Source organism: Esox lucius, chromosome 8 (assembly GCF_011004845.1).
Source record: "Esox lucius isolate fEsoLuc1 chromosome 8, fEsoLuc1.pri, whole genome shotgun sequence".
Taxonomy (NCBI): domain Eukaryota; kingdom Metazoa; phylum Chordata; class Actinopteri; order Esociformes; family Esocidae; genus Esox; species Esox lucius.
The window spans coordinates 8834260-8856458 of record NC_047576.1 but is presented as its reverse complement, the minus strand read 5'-3'; the positions used below and the strand labels follow the sequence as shown (position 1 = coordinate 8856458).

Here is a 22199-nt window from a genome sequence, read left to right as displayed (position 1 = left end):
TCTTGGTAGATAACGTCAACCAGGCCAGGGAGATTCTCCCGGCACCCTGCATTCCAATGAAGGCCAGTTTAGACAAAGTGCTCTACCAGAGCTGCCAACTTAGACGGAGGTGTCTGGGAATGAGATTAGTGGGTACACACACACACACACACACACACACACACAACCACGCCCAATCCACTTGACCCGTGCCTCTGCTCTGAACTCTTCCAATTAAAATGCATGAGAGTGACAGCGCATTAAATTAACACCCCAGTATACACGTGCGTCCCCATCCAGTCCTTTCCCGTTACTCTGCAGCTGTTCAGAATGCCAAAACAAGTCCCTCTGTCAGAAAAATAAGCCCCACTGCCTCCCTGATTGAAAGGCAAATGTCCTCTCCACTCTGCTCTGGGAAGCCTGTGAGGCAGCTAACAGAGGCTTTGACTGTGCTTGTCTTCCAAATGGCGCCCTATGGCCTGTGTGGTGCACTACATGTGACCCGAGGCTCTTTGGGCAGTGGTCAAACGTAGCACCCTTCAGGGAAGAAGGATGCCTTTCAGGATGTGTCCTTTGTGTCATTGGGAGGCCTAATACGAGGCTGCCTCTCATTATTGCGCTGTAGTAATTAAACCCCTGCCTGATTGCCTTGCTCTATAGTCATCTCATCAATGGCAGGAAAGAATGCCAGTGCTGTAGTTTAAACGCTAATTAAAAGATAACCATTGTAGTGTTTTTCACGAGATTCTAATCCCGGCCGCTAGGCGTGTTTTTTTAATTTTAGTATGATTTCATCTGTTTGGCTGGCCTGTTAAAGTTGTTGAGTAATAAAAGAACGTGTTGATTTTGGTTCCTGCTTCTCGCACGTCACGCCTGGTTTACGATGAACTAGAAACCGTGTGGTCCAATATGATGTAAGGGTTCCACTCCAGGGTTAAGTGGTATCATTACAAACATTGCTCATCTCTACTTCCAATACCTTGGTGATTCGTAATGTTCTCGTGTAGAGGAAGAGTTTGGGTAAATAAAATTATCCTAAAACAAAATGTTTTTCAAGAAAACCGATTGTGTCAGATATTCTCTATCGTTGCTGTCGGGTAAAATAAAGGTCACTTTTAGCATGAACAAATTTAGACTCTGCAGATGCTGTTTTGAATGAATGTTTATGCACTACTGTCAGGGAATATACAGAGTACATTTGAGCATAGATAATGCTTAGTTACTATGACTGTAAATGTGCCATAAAATCATTTCATCCTCTTATATTCTATAATTTTTCATATTTGTCATTACATTTTTTAGTACTTCTATCTCAAATCTAAAATTAAAGGGAACCAAAGTAAATGAACGACTCAACATTGGTAAACATTCTTTTATTTTTTTAACAGTACAAAGTAATGCAACTCCCGACGCCACCCTTTGGAACATCCCAGCCTGCATATAATGTTCCACATTTGGCTGAAATGACTGAAATCAAGTTCTTTCTCAAGTTGTTGATTAGTCTTTCTCATCAATGTGCAGGAATTTTAGCCCACTCTTTCATGCAAAGCAGTTTTTTCTCTGATGTTCTCTGATGACTCTGTGTTGGTACTGCCACAACATCTCATTTGGGTTTAGGACTGGACACAGGCCATTGCAAAAGGTATTATTTATCTTCAAGTCTTGTTATGTATGCTTGCTGCTGTATTTTGAATGTAACTTACTCTGTAATGCAGTATTTGTATTTAACCAGCCATAACCATTATTTTCTGCCAAGTTCCATAAAGGTGAATATTCTTCAAGTCTTGACAGGTGCTCCCAAGTGAAACTTGAGTTGACTTTTTGAATAACATAGGTCCTGTTATGTTGGGTGTTGCATATCTTTGTCAATTAAATAACAACAATTTGTATGCACATGTTGTGTTATTTATTCACTCAGGTTCCCTTTATTTAATATGATTTGGGATGTGGATCTGAGAACATTTAAAGATAAATATATGCGAAATAGAGGTAACAACTCCGTTTAATGAGGTTTGTAACCTACAATGAAATTGGAAAATATTATAATGCAATGTTAATCAGACAGCACCTCAGTCCTGACACTAAATTGTTAGCATGGATCTAACTCTCTCATGTCAAGCACTGAAGACAGAACAACCTCAGTATTGCTCATTATCAAACGGACAGCGATACAAATCCCCAATGTGCTACGTGACGAAGCCAACCTTTAAGAGTGACTTGCATAGGTGAGTGAGCCCAGTATCTCATTGCTCTGATTGCGACCGGCTCCCTGTGAACCCTATTACCAGACACTCTAGCCAGAAGACAGCCGGTGGGATCTTTGGCGCTCTTCACAGCCGCTCAGTTTAATTTCCTCCTGTAACGTGTAATTTTATTTTCCCGGCACTCCCCTCTGGCAGTGGCAAAGGTGATGCTAACTTTAGACGCTGTTTGTTCAAAGAGATGGACTCCGAACCTGTGAAGGGAGTCCACAGAGACTTTGAAACCGCTCCCACTCCAAACAAAACAAACGTGTAGATTTTTTTCCCCCAGCCCGTTGGACTGCCTGTCAGTTCTGTTGCAGTAATTCATTATCGACCACTACACTTGCAGTCTCATTGTGAAATATTTTAGCGTTGTCTCTTATGTCGGCGCCGTCTGTGACTTTCTCGCTTTCTCCTCTCTCTCTCGCTGTGTGTGTAGGGTGCTGAAAAAGATGGCCAGGGTGACGCCATGCTGGAGGTGCTGAGTCTGCAGAGGGAGACTGAGAGGAGTAATGGGGGATGTGGGACACTGGCCTCCCCAGCTGAGGAGGAGGAGCCCGATGAAGGTATGGAACTCTCCCTCTCCTCCAATACCCGTCTCTTTGTCTCGCACCCCCCGCCCCCTTCTCAGGCTTTGTGTCTATCCTAAGCCCCTCCCCCTTGCCCTGTCTGTCTCTGTTCCCTCACCATGTCCCCCATGTCTCTGCCGGTCGGTGTAGTCTTCCATAACCATCCCCCCTGCTCTGTTGTGTTGAAATGTTGACCCCACCCCTGTGACTCCTGACCCCTCCCCTGTGACTCCTGACCCCACCCCTGTGACTCCTGACCCCACCCCTGTGACTCCTGACCCCACCCCTGTGACTCCTAACCCTTCCAAGGACATCATGATAGCTTCCATCCACCTCCGTTACATGGACAACAGTATTTCATTACATTTTATTAAATATTGCTTGATTGAAAAATGCGTTCCGTTCCCTCATAATCCCCCCCCAAATACTTGCTATGTTCAATTTAAAAGAGCAATGACTCTTCTTGGAGCTTACTTAGATTGCAGTCAAAGTGTGTGTGAAAAAAAAAAAAGAGAGATTGCTTCGGCACAAATAGTTTGTTGGAGAAGAACATTTTATTTATTTATATATTTTGTGCAATTGTTTCTCAGTGGTGGGAACACCTCAAATGAGATCACTGTCCAGATATTGCACCTGAATTGAACGTTATCAACGCGTTGGCTCACTTTGCATTTTCCTGAACCCCCCCCCCCCCCCCCCGTATTTGGCGGCCATGAATCAACTGTGATGTTTAATTTAGTTTTTGTGTGTGAGCCGCTGTGTGGGAGAGGCCTTGGCAGGCACAAGGTGCGTGTCTCTGCGTGCGTGTCTCTGCGTGCGTGTCTCTGCGTGCGTGTCTCTGCGTGCGTGTCTCTGCGTGCGTGTCTCTGCGTGCGTGTCTCTGCGTGCGTGTGTGCGCGCATGTCCGTGCGCGTGTCTGTGTGCACGTCAGACAGCGGGCTGAGGCAGTACTGGAGCTGAGACTGAGAATCCCAGGCTTTGAATGGGTTCTGGAGAGCTCAGTGGTTTCAATAGAGTGCAGTCCAACCTGGTAAGGGGGGGGGGTTTGGCTCACTGGCACTGCTGCTGTGGCATAGGACCACCTGGTACTCACCCCCCTTCTGTCCAGGGGGTTTTACCCAACACTACACATCTTCCCTCTGTCCAGGGGGTTTTACCCAACACTACACATCTTCCCTCTGTCCAGGGGGCTTTACTCAACACTGCACATCTTCCCTCTGTCCAGGGGGCTTTACCCAACACTACACATCTTCCTTCTGTCCAGGGGGCTTTACTCAACACTACACAGCTTCCCTCTGTCCCCGCTGGCTTTACTCAACACCGTTCTTCCTTCATTCCAGCCTTCCTGTCTGCCTTTCTGTCTCTCTGCCTGTCTCTGGTTATTTTAGTGAAAGGAGATCACTCTTACTTTTATGATTACTCCTTCAGTTTTTTAAGTAAGGTTTTTAGTTTGAAATTTAGAGTGTGATGCACATGCATGGTAGGACTAAAAAATTAACTAACAAAACTCTTATTACAAATGTTTTTGATGAGAAATGTGATTACTGTATACACACATCAAAACCATTTCACTAGATATTTTACACGTCTGTGTTAGACTACCTGGTTAACTGTAAATAACGGAGGCAAAATAGAAGGAATAAAAACCATTTGGGCCCAGAAGTTGCCCCGATCTCACATTCCAATGATCCAGCAATGTAAACAGCAATGCACAGCTTTTTACCCGATTCACAGTCTCAAGTCAACAGGGGATGCCTTTAACCTGATGAATCCTTGAGAGCAAAAGAGTGGAATGCTATTCGGAGTTTTATGTATTTTTTTTTTAATCTGGCCCTGTTATCCACGGACACTTACAATTACAAGTACATGACCGTGCATTCTTCTAATGACTACAGTACATATTGCATACTTAAACTTTATCCACGTTGTTCTGGGTTTTTCTTCCTACATTCCAGTGACTAACTATCATCTTCTGAAGTGCTATCAATCCATTCCAACTCCACAAAGAATAATAGTTGCCTCTCAAAGCCTTGGTGCAAGAGGTCCGCCAACACCTGTGTTTTGAACCGTGTTTTCCCCCTCCTCCGAGGAGGTAGAGAGCCACTCTCCAAGGCCGGAGCGGTGTAAAATAAAAAAAGAAGCCATTCACAGTACATTTTCAGGCATTTCTAAAGGCTCCGCTGCGTTCCGGCTGTCAGTGGGGGTGGAGTGAAAAGAAAGCCATTCAGGGCGTTCTTGCTGGAGGTCAGTCGCCATTGTAGATGGGACTGAATGCTATCCTACTGTGTGAGGATGGTGCTGTCTGCCTGTCTGCCTGCCAGCCTGCGCTATTCTCCCCGCTCGCACGTGCACATGCCTTTTCTTGTGTTCTCGTAATTTGCAGTGCCCAGCAATGTGACCTGGAATATCTCTCCTGTACATTTTCTGTCGGCCCAGTCTGATTTTATATTTTCGCTGTTCCTTGTTCTTATCCACTTGAGATACAGCGATGGGTACAATCTCTGGCGGAGTCCTATAGATGTAGGATCTGTTATGGTTGTCGGAGAGATTTGGAGGGGGAGAGAGGCTCTGCATCGAGTCTGTGGGATGTAGGCTCTATTTGGCTCGCAGGTTATAAAATAATATGACATTGTGCAAAAGAAGATCCGTGGGCATAAAAATCTTTGGTTATAATTTTGGGAATTGTTCAGAAATACAGCTCCTTTGGGAAATTATTGAGACCCGTTCAGTCCCTCCACATTTTGCCATACAACTACACGCAATGCCCCATAATGAACATATATGGCAATTTTTTTTTATTTTTTATTATTATTATTTTTTTTTTACTGAAATATCATGCATCTAATTTTTCAGACCTGTCATTCTGTTATTTGTAGAAGTGCTTTTGGCCACGATCGCAGCTTTTGAGTCTTCTTAGTCATGCTTCTGCCGGCTTTGCACTCTGGATTTGGGCAGTTCCACCCATTCTTCCTTTTAGGTCCTCTCAAGCTCTGTCAGATTGGATGGGAAGCGCCAGTGAACTGCAATCTTCTGGTCTCCCCAGAGTTGTTAAATCGGCATCAAGTCCTGACTTTCCCTGGGACACTCAAGGACATTCACAGACTTGTCCTGAAGCCAGTGCAACATGTCTTGACTGTGTGTTTCGGTTTGTTGTTTTGCTAATATATTAATCTTGGCCCCTGTCACACTGGACCAAGTTTCGTGATGACCCAAAAGCACCATCTGTCTGACATCATCTGCCATTTTAAAGCATGCCATTTCCGAATGCTTGCTGATAACTTGGAGCACCATATAGTTCTAGCGGTTAGTGGCTGTGGTGTCCCCCCCACCACCACTTGATTGTTGGCTAGAAAGCCACTCTGTGTGAGGTAGCTGTGAGGGTGTGTGGGTGTTTGTTAAATGGGTACAGGGATACTTCTCTCATCTCAGATTTGAGTGGGAATCACAGCCCATCACTTCCACCAGCCTCTCCACCATGAGAGGGGTGCAGTAGGCTGCTCAGTTCCCAGCAGACTGCAGCTCTGGCTAAGTGAAAGGATGGTTGATGTACCTAAACAATGATCTTGTGTCAGGTTTATATTTTCTACAGTAATCATTGTGGGAGGGTGCATCAAAAAAACAAGTCAAATCAATGGTGCTGTAGTGCAGTTTTCTTTTGTTTTTTTTTTATGTTTTTATTTTTGCTCCTAACCTGCAGTTGGTTGAAGTATCTTGCTAACAACAACATTATACAAATGGGACCCAAATTCCACACTCCAGTACAAATAATACACTTATAATAAGAGTTTTACAGTTACCAATGAGTTTCTTGACAGAACTCAAGAAACCTGGTCAGTTTGGTGTTACCCATACAGGTGAATGTAAAACACACCATGCTGAGAGGCAAGGAGTTCTCAGACCAAATCAGCATATCAAGCAAGTAGTAAGGGTGTCAGTCTGGGGAAGGCTGTACATAAACGATTTGTACTCGATCAGTCCCCTGTGAGGCAGATCATATAGACAGGGAGAGCATTCTACATGACAGCAACTCAACCTAGATGTGGGACGCCCTTCCAAAATGTATCAAAATAAATGCCAAATGCCAACCCAAACACAACACCCGGAGATTTGCAGAACTCTGCAGTCAAAAAATAACCTTAAATTTGTCAGAAACCACCTGGACAAACCTGAATGGGTTTTGGAAGTCCATTTTCTGGATAGATGAGTCTCAAGTCTACTTTTTTGGTCACAATGAAAACTGTAATGTTTGGCAAAAACCCATCACTGCCTACTACCAAAAGGATTGGCAAAGTCAAAGTCCTGACCTTAATCCAATTGAGATTACCTTAGATAAGGAGTAAATTTTAATACTTCATACAAATAATAACCATCCCTGTAGGGTTCACATAATTTCCAGCACTTTTTACCATGAAACACTTAAATGGAAGTCTGTCTGCAGTCACCTTAAAGTATTGGCACCCTTGTTTAAGCAAAGCAGCCCCAAACCATAATACTGCTACCTCCATTTTGTACATTTAGTATGATGTTCTTCTGTTCAAAGGCCGTTTTTGCGGTTGCCAAAAATTGCGTCTGGGTTTACGGCTGAATTGCTCACTTTTTAACTTCTCTGACCAGAGCACATTGTTGGAGTAGTTTTGGTTACCCTGGTGTTGTCTGGCAAACATCAGTTGTCTTGGCATGCTTTTTTGAAAGCGGAGGCTTCTGAGCATCTTTAGGTCAGCTTTGCGCTGAATTTAGTGGGGCCACCTGTCCTGTGTAGATTGCTAGTGGTCTGGAATGTTCCCCATTTGTAAATAATGTACTTCAACTTGGAAATGGCAACGTAACTCCTCCCAGAATCATGGGCATCAATAATCTTGGGGCCTCAAATAGGTTTGGCATGATGTTACCACACGCTCATATGGTTAAAACCAAACCAGACCAAGTATATTATCTTTATACAAGGTAGTTCTTTATACCAGGTTAATTTCTTCACATTTGCGCCTGTTTGGTGCACCTTATTGTAAATCTTTATGGTATAGGTATACTACAATGTTTCTGTACCATATTATTGCTTTTCTGTTGATTTTAATTGCATAAATAGTTTCAAAGTGTAATTTTTGTGAACTATGAAATTGGGTTACCTTTATCAATGAGTGTGGTTTAGATTGAATTTCCATCTGTCGTAATATGTTGAAAAAATGACTTTCATGGGGAAGTACTTCCCTTTTCACTGTACTTCATAAGAACTTGAAGTGTTTTATTGTGGTTGCAGAACTGTCCTCACTGTGTTTACAACTTCCCTGGCTCCTTATCAATAACTAAAAATATCCTTTCAATTATCGCCATGCTTCTTGCAAAATACAAATTGGCAGCAAATTAGTCTACTGTAGAAATTACTCGCAGCAGGCTTCCATTGTAGGCTAACTGTAGACTTGTCTTGCAGATAGCGATAGTGAGATCTCCAGTGGGACCGGCGATGTGTCTAAGGACTGTCCTGAGAAGATTCTGGAGTCCTGGGGTGGAATCCTGAACAGATGGTAAGAATCACAGGGAGTGTGGTGGCTCTAATTATGGGCCAGATGGACACTGATGAATTGTTGGAATTATCACATGATGATTTATATTCTGTATGGTACTTATTACAATATTAATAAACCCTGAGCAGAAATAGAAATGCAACGTTCCACCCTTTGAAAGACTTTAGTGTGTTACAGTTCATGTAAGGCAAGACTGGCCAACGTTGTCCCTGGAGAGCTATTGCCCTGTATTTTTAACTCCCCAGATTCTAATAATTTGGTGGATTAAAAGCCAAATCAGTTTATACGCTACTGGTGTTGGGCGAGAGAATGTACAGGACAGTAGATCTCTGTGACCGAGTTTAGCACCACCGGGTCATTTCCATTTAAGGAAATGGGTAAATTGTGATAATCTAATTTGGCTTAATCTATGGTTTTCACATAACTGGAAATACAGATATACATCTATTTGACATTGATAAAATGCGATTGTGTTAGTTCTGTTGCTCATTTTGGTAGCTCATCTTTGGTTCTGCTGACAAGTAACCTAGACAGGCTTCCCTGAGACTCCTGACAGTTTTAGCACTAATTCTTCTGTTGTGCAAAATCACAAGTTCATTAGCTGTCTGGGTGTCTGGTCTCAGCAGATGTCCGGTCTTGAAACATGGGACAAACATTTGACCTGTTCGTATTTTTGTTACCTCTGCGTAGTGTAGCTGGGGCAAGGACCCGAGAAGGCCTGTGGAACCAAGCCCCAGGGCGTTTCGTTTGCACCAAAAAATGCATATAATAAAATGACCTCACGACCACAATAAAAATTAGTTGAACTTCCTGTTCTGACCTGAGACAATGGCATGACCGTTACTGTATCTAGTACAAAACTGGACCTTTACGGTGTCTCAGATAATGTTTTAAATTTGGGTTTATCTGGAATGAATCTGTTTTGTGGTGTACGACAACTGTGAGGTTCTCATCCTATGCTGTAGTTATCCTCCATGTGTCTTTTTCACAGGCTTTGTCATTGTTACCCACTAAATTAAAAAAGTGTCCCTACAATAAAAGGTCTGGATGACCATTTAACTACTCAAATCACGTCCGACGCATTTACTTGAAGTGACCACGTTTTTAACGCGTTGACAGAAATTGAATAATGTAGCGTTCATTGCCACACCGACTTCTTTCATAGGCTTGCAGTGATATTATCTAATAAGGGACATTATCTAATAAGGTTGCCCTAAATCCACCACTGTTTTGCCTCAGGCACGGGAACCTGTCTGTCCGACCTAAGGGCCTGTCAGGGCTGGTGAAGCCTGGGGTCCCTGAGGCCCTGAGAGCTGAGGTGTGGCAGCTTCTCTCCGACTGCCAGAGTGACCAGGCCCTGCTGGACAAATACCGCGTCCTCATTACCAAGGTAACTGGCGAAACACACACACACACACACACAATCATTTATTTAAATGTGTATGTTTATGTCCACTTTACTGCCTCTGTGTTGACTAGTGTAGGTGTTGTGAAGCTGCCCTCGAAAAGGTTGTGTTTCATCTTGTAAATTGTAATTTCGAGTGCAGAGATTGAGACAGTCCCGGCAGATGTTGGTGTGAAAAACAATGTCTCACTCTTCAACTTGGTGTCATGTGAATGTGTGATATTGATTCAGATGCATCTGCAGAGAATCTCACTTAAAGCTACTACAGTAGGCGTCCCCTGTCCCTGTAAAGACCCGACCACTGTCACCACTGGATCATTTCTACAGTAGGCGTCCCCTGTCCCTATAAAGACCCGACCACTGTCACCACTGGATCATTTCTACAGTAGGCGTCCCCTGTCCCTATAAAGACCCGACCACTGTCATCACTGGATCATTTCTACAGTAGGCGTCCCCTGTCCCTATAAAGACCCGACCACTGTCACCACTGGATCATTTCTACAGTAGACGTCCCCTGTCCCTGTAAAGACCCGACCACTGTCATCACTGGATCATTTCTACAGTAGGCGTCCCCTGTCCCTGTAAAGACCTGACCACTGTCACAACTGGATCATTTCTACAGTAGGCGTCCCCTGTCCCTGTAAAGACCCGACCACTGTCACCACTGGATCATTTCTTCAGTAGGCGTCCCCTGTCCCTGTAAAGACCCGACCACTGTCACCACTGGATCATTTCTACAGTAGGCGTCCCCTGTCCCTGTAAAGACCCGACCACTGTCACCACTGGATCATTTCTACAGTAGGCGTCCCCTGTCCCTGTAAAGACCCGACCACTGTCACCACTGGATCATTTCTACAGTAGACGTCCCCTGTCCCTGTAAAGACCCGACCACTGTCATCACTGGATCATTTCTACAGTAGGCGTCCCCTGTCCCTGTAAAGACCCGACCACTGTCACCACTGGATCATTTCTACAGTAGACGTCCCCTGTCCCTGTAAAGACCCGACCACTGTCACCACTGGATCATTTCTACAGTAGGCGTCCCCTGTCCCTGTAAAGACCCGACCACTGTCACCACTGGATCATTTCTACAGTAGACGTCCCCTGTCCCTGTAAAGACCCGACCACTGTCATCACTGGATCATTTCTACAGTAGGCGTCCCCTGTCCCTGTAAAGACCTGACCACTGTCACAACTGGATCATTTCTACAGTAGGCGTCCCCTGTCCCTGTAAAGACCCGACCACTGTCATCACGGGATCATTTCTACAGTAGGTGTCCCCTGTCCCTCATTTCCTAGCTCCTTAAAATGCCTGCCATTAAAAAAATGGCCTTCAGTTTAACACAAAATACATAATCTTTGGGCGCATTTTGACATCAAAAAATTTACTTGTGTGATAATTTGAGTGTAGGTTGAATTGGCCCGGCCATTTCAGTGTAGGTTGAATTGGCCCGGCCATTTCAGTGTAGATTGAATGTGGTCAGTCTGATCCCTGAGAGAGCAGGGTTGGTGTTGAAGCTAATTGTCTGTGTTGCTCTTGGAGGTATGCTGGTTCCCATGCCAAGTATGGGTGATGGCAGGAATTTTCCCACAGTAAAACGACACTACTGTTTGCTTGGTCACAACTGAACACAGTCTCTGTGGTGAAAGCTCTTTGATAAACATGTTTGGATTTTCAAAGAAATGTAAATCAGGGCTGAAACTGCTCTGTAATCTGAAAACCTAACCCTGCAATATAGTTTTATTTGTTATCACAATGTGTAGCAAGAAAACATCTAAATAAATCCCTTTTTACATGTTACTTGAAAGCTTTTAGATGTCAATACTTTACAAGGGATCCATAGACTTTCACTAGCCACTGTGTAGCGGGGTATGCTTTACTTAAGACGTGCTAGCTGATTGTGGTGTCTACCTTCTTATCCATTCACTATATGACTTAATTCACTTTACTGGTCACATTTCAGTTTGTGGCCCCGTGGTTGTGGAGATGTATCAGAAGGAGGCTCGGTTATTCCTATCAACCCCACTGACCTCCTGGCTCTAAAACGCCACGACTAATGTGCAGAATCCTCTCTTGTCTGGCCTAACCGCTAACCTCCATCAACCAATACTTCATTCTCAACCTAGGCTAACCCACAGCCCCATTCATATCCAGTAACCCCTTATCCAATGACTGTTAGATCAGAACGAAAAATCTGTTTTTGGGAAGCAGCCATGAACATAATACCTCCGATCTAATTCCAAGTATAATGTATTGTGTTAAAAAAAAAAATATTTATTTATTTTAGGACATGTCAGGATGTTTACTAGAGAACAGCCCCTCACTTTTATATATAATACAATACTCATTCCTCCCTGGAGGAGAATGGATTTGAAATACAACACCGTAATCAATTGCCTGAAAGGGAGGGATTGGAGAGGGAGGGAGAGCGATGGCGGGAAAACAGGGAGGTCGGGAGAAAATGGAGCCATGAACAAAAGGTTAGCGTTCATGCATGTGGCACCAAACAGGAAGAAGGGTAGAAAATAAAACCAAGCAGGCTTCTCTTTTCACGTGTGTTTATAGCGGGCTGTTGCCTTCTCTTGCCTTGTCGTGTGAATGTTTCTGCGCCACCCGTCTTTAACCCAGTGTCGAAGTTCTCCCTCTCGCACGTGCTCCACCTGCCCCAGCTGCCCTCTCACCGAGGCAGGAAATAGCAGCGGTCCAGATGAGCCGCTAAATGTACCGCAACGCTAGCTTACGTAAGGCAGGTTATGTGACATGGAGAATCGCCTGGTGAGCGCTCGCTCATTCATTATAATTCTTTGTGTGGGCCCTGTTCCCTATTGGACGAAATGATAACGCTAGACTGGCCGGTGCTATTAATAGCCCAGGGGGCGGGGTCGTTGGAGGGGAGGGACAGGGGAACTTGGTGTTGCACAGTGTTATAATGGCCTTGCTTTTAACTAGCCTGTCTTTACATGATGATGATGATATTGATGACGGCACATTTCTCTTTGCCTTCTGATGGTGACGCCTCTGTTGACTGGTACTCTGTTTGCTGTAAGGAGACATGCATAATTCTGATCTCTGCTAGAATTCATTTTCCTAACTTTGTCAGTCATAAAGGAATGTCATTTAAAACAGGCATTTCCTTTGCACAGGATTGTTTTTTATGTGTGTTCCCTGGTACTTCAACTCAAACTTTTACCCCCTTTTTTTATTTTACTCAACATCTGGGCGGACACACACACACACACACACGTAGCCTAAAGGCACACACTCTTTCTAGGTGTTGGCTGTGAGATAAAGTTCTAAGTTGCTCATAACTTGTTTCTCAGATTGCGGTGCTTTGCTGGATGGAAGCATAAACCTGACATTTTCACCACCTTTTACTTTCCTCTGTGTGATCTGCCAAAGATGTGTGCTGGTCACCCGTGGCTTAAAAAATATTCAATGCTATTTGGAGCCTCCTCCAAAGGGCACTTAAACTGTAGTGCTGCCAATTCACATTAGACTTCCTCCTTCTGGATCAATCAAAGCCAGTGAGAAAAGTTGGATGGCGGTACAAATTTTGTTTATCAAAATCCCTATGAGATTCGATGTCAGTGTCTTCTAAGATCTGTACATTTTGTTTTCTCCCTTAATAATGATTGAGAGAGATTTCATGACTCCAAAAATGCACATTCTTTGATTACTAACACTATCAATGACAGGAAGTGTCTGTCTGTCTCGATCCCCAAAACGTCCCTTCAGAGGCTGTGCTACTTTTAATTCTCACCTGGATTCCTCTAATGCTGTCTCTTCCACTCAGGCCTGTAATAAACTCAGTTTCCGTCTTCATGGAGCATATAATTAAATCTTCGATAAGAGATCTTTCTCAAGCTGCTTCGGATGCGTTTGTATGTGCCCATCGTATTTGGCCCACACTCCAGCTAGCTTTGCAGTGGCATTTAGTGAGCGTCTGCAATCAAAGGTGGCGTCAGCAGTGTGGAGAGTTGGGCGAGTAATTAATCAGACGCCCACGCGTGCTAACCAACAGACAATGCTTTACAAATGTACACGGGACGAGCTGCCATGGAAACATGCTTGGGTTGACTGAGTTCTTCTTGTGAGGCTCTTCCGTGCCCATATTCTGTTGATTTAGAACCGTCTCATGTTTTGATACCGTCTTGGCTCCGCTGCCTCTTTGAGCTGATGTATTATTTTGTTGTTACTATGGTGATGAGATATTATTCTGGACTAGCGGGTTGTACAGACGGGTTCGCCGACAACGTCAGAGAAACGATGAGTGTGCTCGGAGGGTGCAGGGCGATGTGTTGTTATGACTGTGAACCATCAGATACCGGCTACAGCAGAAATGGCACCACACTGTCATGTAGCGATTCATAGGGTGGGCGTCGCGTTGGTTGGAGTGGAATGTGCAACAAAAACATTTCGTTTTCACTCTTGCACTCTCTTACAGCACTTGTGTTTGTGGGTGAGGTGACTGGACCTTTGACCTTTTGTGGACGAAGTATTATTTGGATCAGTGAGTCCGTCACATTCAGTTTACTGTGGCGCCCCGCCATGGCAAAATGTTTCCCGCCATGCCAAAAAATAAATAATCTAAATTCAAAACGTTTTGTTACGAATCATTTGTCAGGGTACAGTGTTGTTAAGGGTATTTAGCTCTTTGTGCTATTTTCTGCATCCAATTTGAGAAACACAAAGCACTGTCGTAGTAGACGGCGCCCCCAGTACGCTCTGTGTCTATGCAGACGAGCTGTACGAAAAGCACAAACAAAACGACATTCGTTCTGGCCTGCAAGCATAAACAATTCTTGTTCTTCCCGTGCACAAAACAAATTATTTCAGAGTGTATGCCTCTATAGAAGGAAGGAGATGGCGATCACTAAAGGAACGCATGTTAAAGCTACTAGTCGTTTGTTTGCTCGACTACATTAATTAGTGGACTTTTCTGTTAAAACACAAAGTTGGCTTCTGGGTTTCAGCCTTTTCTGTCATTATTTTAGTCCTACCTAAATGTTTGGTTGTGTTTGGTAGTGTTTTGGGTTTCAGCCATTTTTTTTTTGTCATTATTTTAGTCCTGCCTATATGTTTGGAAGTGTTCCAGGTTTCAGTCATGTCATTATTGTAGTCCTACCTGTATGTTTGGTTTGTGAGCTGCCCCCATATGCCACTGCATGTAGTTTAATGCAACCTGGCACCTTGATTTACTGAACTCCTTTTTACCCAGACCAGTAGTTTCCATTCAACTGTGCGCACCATGATTTGTCTTTACACTCCCAACACAATTAATAACATGAAAAGATACAGATTTGATTCATTTATGAGTTCGTTTTGCTCTTTGAGACCAAATAACACAATTAAATGGATTATGTTATTAAGTGTGGATGTTTGTGTTTTTGATTTACTAGCTCTTTAATATCAGTGTTTTGGGTTGTTTATCTGGAATACAGTGTGGATGTTTGTGTTTTTGATATGCTAACTCATAATTCATAATATCAATGTTTTGGGATGTGCTCAACATTTAGCCGGGCCGTGCTCTGTGATGCTGCTGACACAGAAATGACAGTTTGGATTAGGCAGAAACACGCCAGATCACCAACACCTCCGGTTATCAGTGTGTGGGCCATATCCCAACAGCTCTCTGGGTTTCCCCGGGACAGGCTGAAGCTCAGTCAAGAGCCAAATGCACAACTGGGATTCCAGTGAGTTTTCCCTCACTCAATGCATATACTATAAAGAATACAATAAGGGGCTAGGAGCTTATCAGAAATAACTTTTTCCTTCAACACTTCTCGATTAGGTAGGTGAATTTTTATCTGTGTAGCTAGAATGGAATGTGGACAGTATTCTGTTATTTTAGTGGATAAAATAGAACTACATTTAATGTGTATTTTCACCACACATTCTACTGAGAGTTAAATGATCGGAGTACCATGCATTTCTGTTATCACTGCTTCCTTTTGATATTTAACTTTTACTTGTGCTTTTCCTCTGTGGAAAGCATTTTTTCACCATCAAATTTCCTGTTCTCATGAGTCCTATTGTGAAGCATCTGTGCTAGGTCGACCTTCGACCCTTCTCCTCTGTGCCCAAGCAAATTTTATTTTCCTAGTGCATCACTTATTGTACATGAATTGATCAGATCTCTGTATCTCAGTTCCTTGTTACTAGGGTTAATTTAAATGAAGTTAGCCTTTAAGTTCTTGTGTGAGTAAGCATTTTTGCAAGGAAATACAACATTGAAAAATAAATGCCTGAAAATGCTTAATTATACAAAATACCATTCTAAAGTGTATTTATGCCATGAAAACTTAAACTGGTATTTATTTTACAACTATGAGTAGATAAACAATGGGTTCAAGTTCTGTAGCTGTGTTTGGCACGGCTGCCGCTGATTCTCGCTTTTGCCCTTCTTGTTGGCGTGCCTGCTCTTTTCTAAAACAAATGGCCATTGAGCTGATATTATGAAGACAATGACACTGGTCACTACATGTTATTTTAGTAATGCTTAGGTTAAAGGGACGGTTTTGAAGAACATGAACATCAAGGAAAAAGGGAAGATACTGTTACTGGATAAAAAAGTAAATACAAATCTGATGCACTTGTTTCCTCTGTACTCTCTGAGTGTTGGTGTAGTTACTGGACCTGCTTTACCCAGCTGTGACAGCAGTCTGGACCTGCTCTGTCCAATACAGTGCCTTGGTGGCTGTGACAGCAGTCTGGTCCTGCTCTGTCCAATACAGTGCCTTGGTGGCTGTGACAGCAGTCTGGTCCTGCTCTGTCCAATACAGTGCCTTGGTGGCTGTGACAGCAGTCTGGTCCTGCTCTGTCCAATACAGTGCCTTGGTGGCTGTGACAGCTGTCTGGTCCTGCTCTGTCCAATACAGTGCCTTGGTGGCTGTGACAGCAGTCTGGTCCTGCTCTGTCCAATGCAGTGCCTTGGTGGCTGTGACAGCAGTCTGGTCCTGCTCTGTCCAATGCAGTGCCTTGGTGGCTGTGACAGCAGTCTGGTCCTGCTCTGTCCAATACAGTGCCTTGGTGGCTGTGACAGCAGTCTGGTCCTGCTCTGTCCAATACAGTGCCTTGGTGGCTGTGACAGCAGTCTGGTCCTGCTCTGTCCAATACAGTGCCTTGGTGGCTGTGACAGCAGTCTGGTCCTGCTCTGTCCAATGCAGTGCCTTGGTGGCTGTGACAGCAGTCTGGTCCTGCTCTGTCCAATGCAGTGCCTTGGTGGCTGTGACAGCTGTCTGGTCCTGCTCTGTCCAATGCAGTGCCTTGGTGGCTGTGACAGCAGTCTGGTCCTGCTCTGTCCAATACAGTGCCTTGGTGGCTGTGATCAGAAGGCGGGACAGGCAACGGGAATTACTGGTATTCTTTTTACCGCCCTTACTTTTCCCTCTGCCTTTCTCTCTCCAAAAATTTGTTTTCCACTGGTTGTCCAAGGGGTGGCGGCTTGGGAACCTCAGTGTTTTTGAGCCAGTGGCAGTTGCTTTTTAAAGCTTAGCTTGGTTGTGTATCCTGGTGTTTCTGTATTGTAGAGGTTAGTTGGGCCTAATACGGATCATATACCTCCGACACTGCCCTCCTGCCTTCCCCAAACCACTGCTTGCGACACTTTCCTGTCCGCGAAGGATGATCCTTACTTACTGAAATGCCTGGCAACTGTAACTAAGGGGCAGACATGGCAGGGCTTGGCCATTGAGCATTGGACTGGGCTTGAGCTACGGTCTGGGGACAGGGAAAACAAAAGGGGGGGAGGGGTCTAGTTAATAGAAAATGGACTAAGAGATTAGCCTAGTAATTATGGAATAGGAAACATGTCCAAATTTAGCTCTCTGGGGGAAAAAAGAAAGGTTGAGAAAATGGGGAGGAGAAACATTACGGCATAGAGGGACTGACTATTGTGGCTGGTTTGAAAGAGGACCTCAGGTGCAGCCTAAATAGGAGGGAGGGGGTGGAGTGAGCCATTGAGAGCGGGTGTATGTGAGGGAGGGGTAGAGCGTGGTTCAGAGGGAACTGGAAAGGGAGGGAGGGAGTGAGAGAGAGAGTGTGGGGGTAGAGAGTGTGAGAGAGGAACGGGCAGACAGAGGGAAGTGGAAGCCAGTCACAGCATCTCCTCCCCACTGCACCAGTGGAGAGGGACAGGTCCTCTCCTCACCTCTCCTAAAGGTTCCTGTTTATTTTTTCGGGTTGTCGCGTTTGGTTTTTCCTTTGTACTTCACTCGAGGACTGCTGAATGAAACCGCATTATTGTGTTGACTTATTTTTGATTTGGGCAACGGAAATAAGAGGAGATGCGCACAGAGGGCAGTGTTGAAACCAGGACTTGAACTGGGATACTCTTTCTCTGATCTGGTGGAGTGGATTCTCTTTTGTTATGCTTGGGTTTTTGTTACAGAGAGCAGACACTGAGTGGACGAAATAATCAAAAGGCCAGACAGCAATGCCTCCCCTGAACAAAAAGGGCATTTAAAAGGACCCAGGATTGTATACGTAATTATATCAATCACGGAAACAGGCACTTTTGAGGCAGTGTTGATGTGAATCTCTTTTACCCCTGGTGGTTTCAGAGTGTTGGTAGGATAAACAGGAGGAATGCAGATTGATCTGACACCCATCCCAGCCTGGGTCCTGAACAGGGAGGAGAAACAATCTGAAGAACACACAGACACTCAGATGGCCTCTAGAGACTCCAGTATCCCTTCATGTGGTCGAGTGGATGACTCCCGTCGACTCCGACTGTCTTAACGTGATCAACCTTCTTTACAACCTTGAAGACAAAAGTTTCAGGAAAGTGTGTGGATTTGGACTCCAGAGACTAAAGCCTGATTTGTTGCTGTGTGTGTGTGTGCGCGTGCACACACACACACACACACAGGCACACAACTAACAGGATCGGGGTTTTGCTGCACCTCGCCTGGCCTCTGTCTGACTGCGGAGCATTGTAAACATAATTCCCCAGCGCTCTGTGGAACGAGAGCCATGACATTAACACCCACCGAGAGCCCTGTGTTTTTCTAGCGCGTGTCTGTGTTTTGATTTGGACAATAGCAGCGCATACGGTGGGTCCAGACACAGACCACAGGACATGGTATTACTCCAAAATAAAAGGATGCAAACTACAAGAATGAGAACTGACTGCTGCTACCCTGCAGTTACAGCATTTTATTATATTCTTTTTAATACATTTTTTTTTACTTTAGAGGGCAGCCTAACACTGGCTAATGAGGATGTATTGTCATTACTCGTGTGACTTTGGGATTTTACCAGCGGTTCTTTCTCTGTGATCTTAAACAAGCTCTTCAAAAGTCAGAATGGCTTTTTTGCTGTAAATTATTTAATAAAATGTTTGTCTTATTCACAGTCTCAAAATAGTTGTCACATGACCCCGGTCTTCTTGCGGTAGGTTCTGTGCTTAAGCGCCGTGCCTACTCACTACTCCTGGCTTCTTAGCTCTGTTCATTTTTTGCCCTCGTCTGGACAACAACCCCTGCGCTCGACCCCCCAGTGGCGTCCCTTAGTAGAGTCAGGAGATGTGGTCAGGTATAGCAGTGGGGATCTCTGCCGCTGGGATAGATCCCTATCTAAGCATTGGAATACTTGTTTCTATTCGTTGAGGGGAATTCTTTTCTTCTTCTTCCAACACTCTAAGCATGACTGATCGGAAAAGGAAAGCCGCGCCGGCAGTCACGCTGTCCTGTGGCCTGTATTGATTTCTGTCAGTCTGTGTTCATGTGATTGAGAACTAGCTATGTGAGAGGCGACGTGAAGGATCGAAAGAGAGGAGAGCTCTTTTGGCTGCGGGAGGGCCCCGACCGGTCTTCAGTTAGAGGCCGCCTCTGCGTCGCTGGCAGCGCCAACCAAACCGGACCCACAATGAACCATTCTGCGCTGCCGACGGACCCGGTGCCCACCGCCAACGGCAGCCTTGTGGGCCCGGACCCCAACCACTCGTGCCCGCTGGGCTGGGGCCAGAACGAGGGCCTGGAGGCTTGTGTCTTGGAGACGGCGGTCATCGTGCTGCTCACGGTTCTCATCATTGCCGGGAACCTGACGGTCATCTTTGTGTTCCACTGCGCGCCACTACTGCACCACTACACCACCAGCTACTTCATCCAGACCATGGCCTACGCCGACCTGCTGGTAGGCCTCAGCTGCCTGGTGCCCACCCTGTCCCTCCTGCACTACCCGGCCGGCGTGCAGGAGCCCGTCACCTGCCAGGTCTTCAGCTACGTCATCTCGGTGCTCAAGAGCGTCTCCATGGCCTGCCTGGCCTGCATCAGCGTGGACCGCTACTTGGCCATCACCAAGCCTCTGTCCTACAACCAGCTGGTGACGCCCTGCCGACTCCGCGGCTGCATCGCCCTCATCTGGGTCTACTCCTGCCTGGTGTTCCTGCCCTCATTCTTTGGCTGGGGCAAGCCGGGCTACCACGGGGACATCTTCGAGTGGTGCGCCCATTCGTGGCCCACATCGGCCGTCTTCACGGGCTTCGTGGTGTGCCTGTTGTACGCGCCCGCCGCCCTGGTGGTCTGCTTCACTTACTTTCACATCTTCCGCATCTGCCAGCAGCACAACCGGGAGATAAGTGAGAGGCGGGCGCGCTTCCCCAGCCAGGAGATGGAGGTTGGGGAGGCGGGCGGCGGCGGCAGCGGCGGCGGGGGGCACCCTGGGGGTCACGGTCCGGACAGGTGCTACGCCATGGTGCTCTTCCGCATCACCAGCGTCTTCTACATGCTCTGGCTGCCCTACATCATCTATTTCCTGCTGGAGAGTTTCCATGTGCTGGTCAGCCCTGCCCTGTCCTTCGTGACCACCTGGCTGGCCATCAGCAACAGTTTCTGCAACTGTGTCATTTATAGCCTATCCAATAGCGTGTTCCGTCTCGGCATGCGCCGCCTCTCGCAGACCCTCTGCTCATTCAGCCACTGTGCCGCCGATGACAGGGACTTCGGAGAACCCAAACCCCGGAAAAGGCCAAAGTCCTGTTCCATCTGAGGCATTGTGAGGCTCTTGTCAGCTCTTTGCGAAAGTTGCTGAACATTCAATTGACAGGGCTGTTCCCAAAGAGAGAGGGTTTAGGCTCGGACCGTTTGTTTGAAGAATACCAATGACTTTGCTGCAGTAGTGCTCAGCTGTGATTTATAAGCAAGCATTAGATTTCTGTGAGGGGGTAACTAAAAACTAATGTCTATATCATGTGTAGTGGGATTTAGCTGGTAACCAACTGTACACCATCTTGTAGATTTGTTTTTGACCTATGGTTATCTCAGACTTTGATGTTGAGCAAATATGTTTTTCATCAGTGCTACGACAAAGTTGGCTTCTTTCAACTAGAGAAGCATCTTATTAAGGGTGACCTTGAGATTTTAACTCTATCTGATTTCCCCATGATGTTGACTGGACTGTATGGAATTTGGGTGTCAATATTAATACTGCACAAAAGCTGTATGGGAATAGACCGCATCGGCGCGCGTGGAGTTCACAGGGAATGTGCGTGCATATGGCTGACCACTCACTCATTATACATGATGGCCCGCTACCATGCGGATGGCAGGTGACCTTCACCTGTTAGGACAAACTACATCTGTTGTGGAGTTTGCAGAAGATTTGGAAGCAGACACGACACTGAACCTTCTATGACTTTCTCAAAGAAACGGGGCACTCCGTTTGCCCGAGTTACACAATGTCTTTGGGGAAAAAAACACCCCGCTGGTTTAGTTTTATTAGATATTTCTATATTTTGAACATTTTATTTTGTATCTTTCTGTTAATGCCTCATGTACAGTAGCTGTTTAGGAGGTAGATTAGGGGTGATTGGTTTTGACCTCTACTGAATTCTCGCTCTCTCTATAGCTCTCTCTCTATAGCTCTCTCACTATCTATATATCTATCTATATATTCAGCTCTCTATCTATAGATATATAGCTAGCTATCTATCTATCTAGATATAGATATAGATATCTATCGCTCTCTTGCTATCTCTCTATAGCTCTCTCTATATCTATATGAAAGCTCTCTATCTTTGGCTGCTTATCAGTGTTCAGAGAAATCTGCTCCTCTCTACTTAAAGATCAGCGTCATTATGGATGGCTGTCCTCTCAGATTTCCTAAGCTAAGTGCAGACTGTTATTTTACACAATGCCGTGGGCATGTGCAGTGAATGCAATGCTGCCTTTGGATATCTATACTTTCCTGTTTGATACGGCCCATCTTTAGTCATTCCTCGTTTTCTTGTACATTCCTTTTTTATTGTTAATGTTCAGAAGTCCGTAGAAGCACACATCTTTGGTGATTCCCAAAACTCTTATGACATGGGTTACCTCTGTATACTTGTGGTGGAGGCCATTCATAGTTTAGTTGTGTTCCTGCATCCAGTGACTGTTTGACCATGTGAACAACAAGCAAAACAGCCAACTGAACCCTCTGTCTAGACTGTTTATGTTGTTTGGATGCTGCTTTACATGTTTAGTCATTCCCCTCTTTGCATTA

The 22199-nt window shown here is 45.2% G+C and overlaps 2 protein-coding genes across 5 annotated transcripts in view; both read left to right on the top strand.

Annotated features, from left to right (window-relative positions):
- Window positions 1-22199, top strand: part of rabgap1l (RAB GTPase activating protein 1-like) — a 113324-nt gene that overhangs the window by 21501 nt on the left and 69624 nt on the right. For all 4 annotated transcript variants that reach the window (XM_029121563.2, XM_010871393.5, XM_029121565.2 and 1 more), the window contains exons 11-13: window positions 2662-2788; window positions 8217-8310; window positions 9550-9700. In XM_029121563.2, coding sequence (XP_028977396.1) covers window positions 2662-2788; window positions 8217-8310; window positions 9550-9700 — 372 coding nt within the window. The remainder of the gene's footprint in view (window positions 1-2661; window positions 2789-8216; window positions 8311-9549; window positions 9701-22199) is intronic.
- gpr52 (G protein-coupled receptor 52) lies at window positions 17725-21613 on the top strand. Its single transcript, XM_010871415.4, has one exon. The coding sequence runs from the start codon at window positions 19584-19586 to the stop codon at window positions 20703-20705; it is 1122 nt and encodes a 373-aa protein (XP_010869717.2). The 5' UTR covers window positions 17725-19583; the 3' UTR covers window positions 20706-21613.

Excerpts from the sequence above, each read along its gene's own strand:
- gpr52 (XM_010871415.4), top strand. The coding sequence starts at position 19,584 with ATGAACCATTCTGCGCTGCCGACGGACCCGGTGCCCACCGCCAACGGC.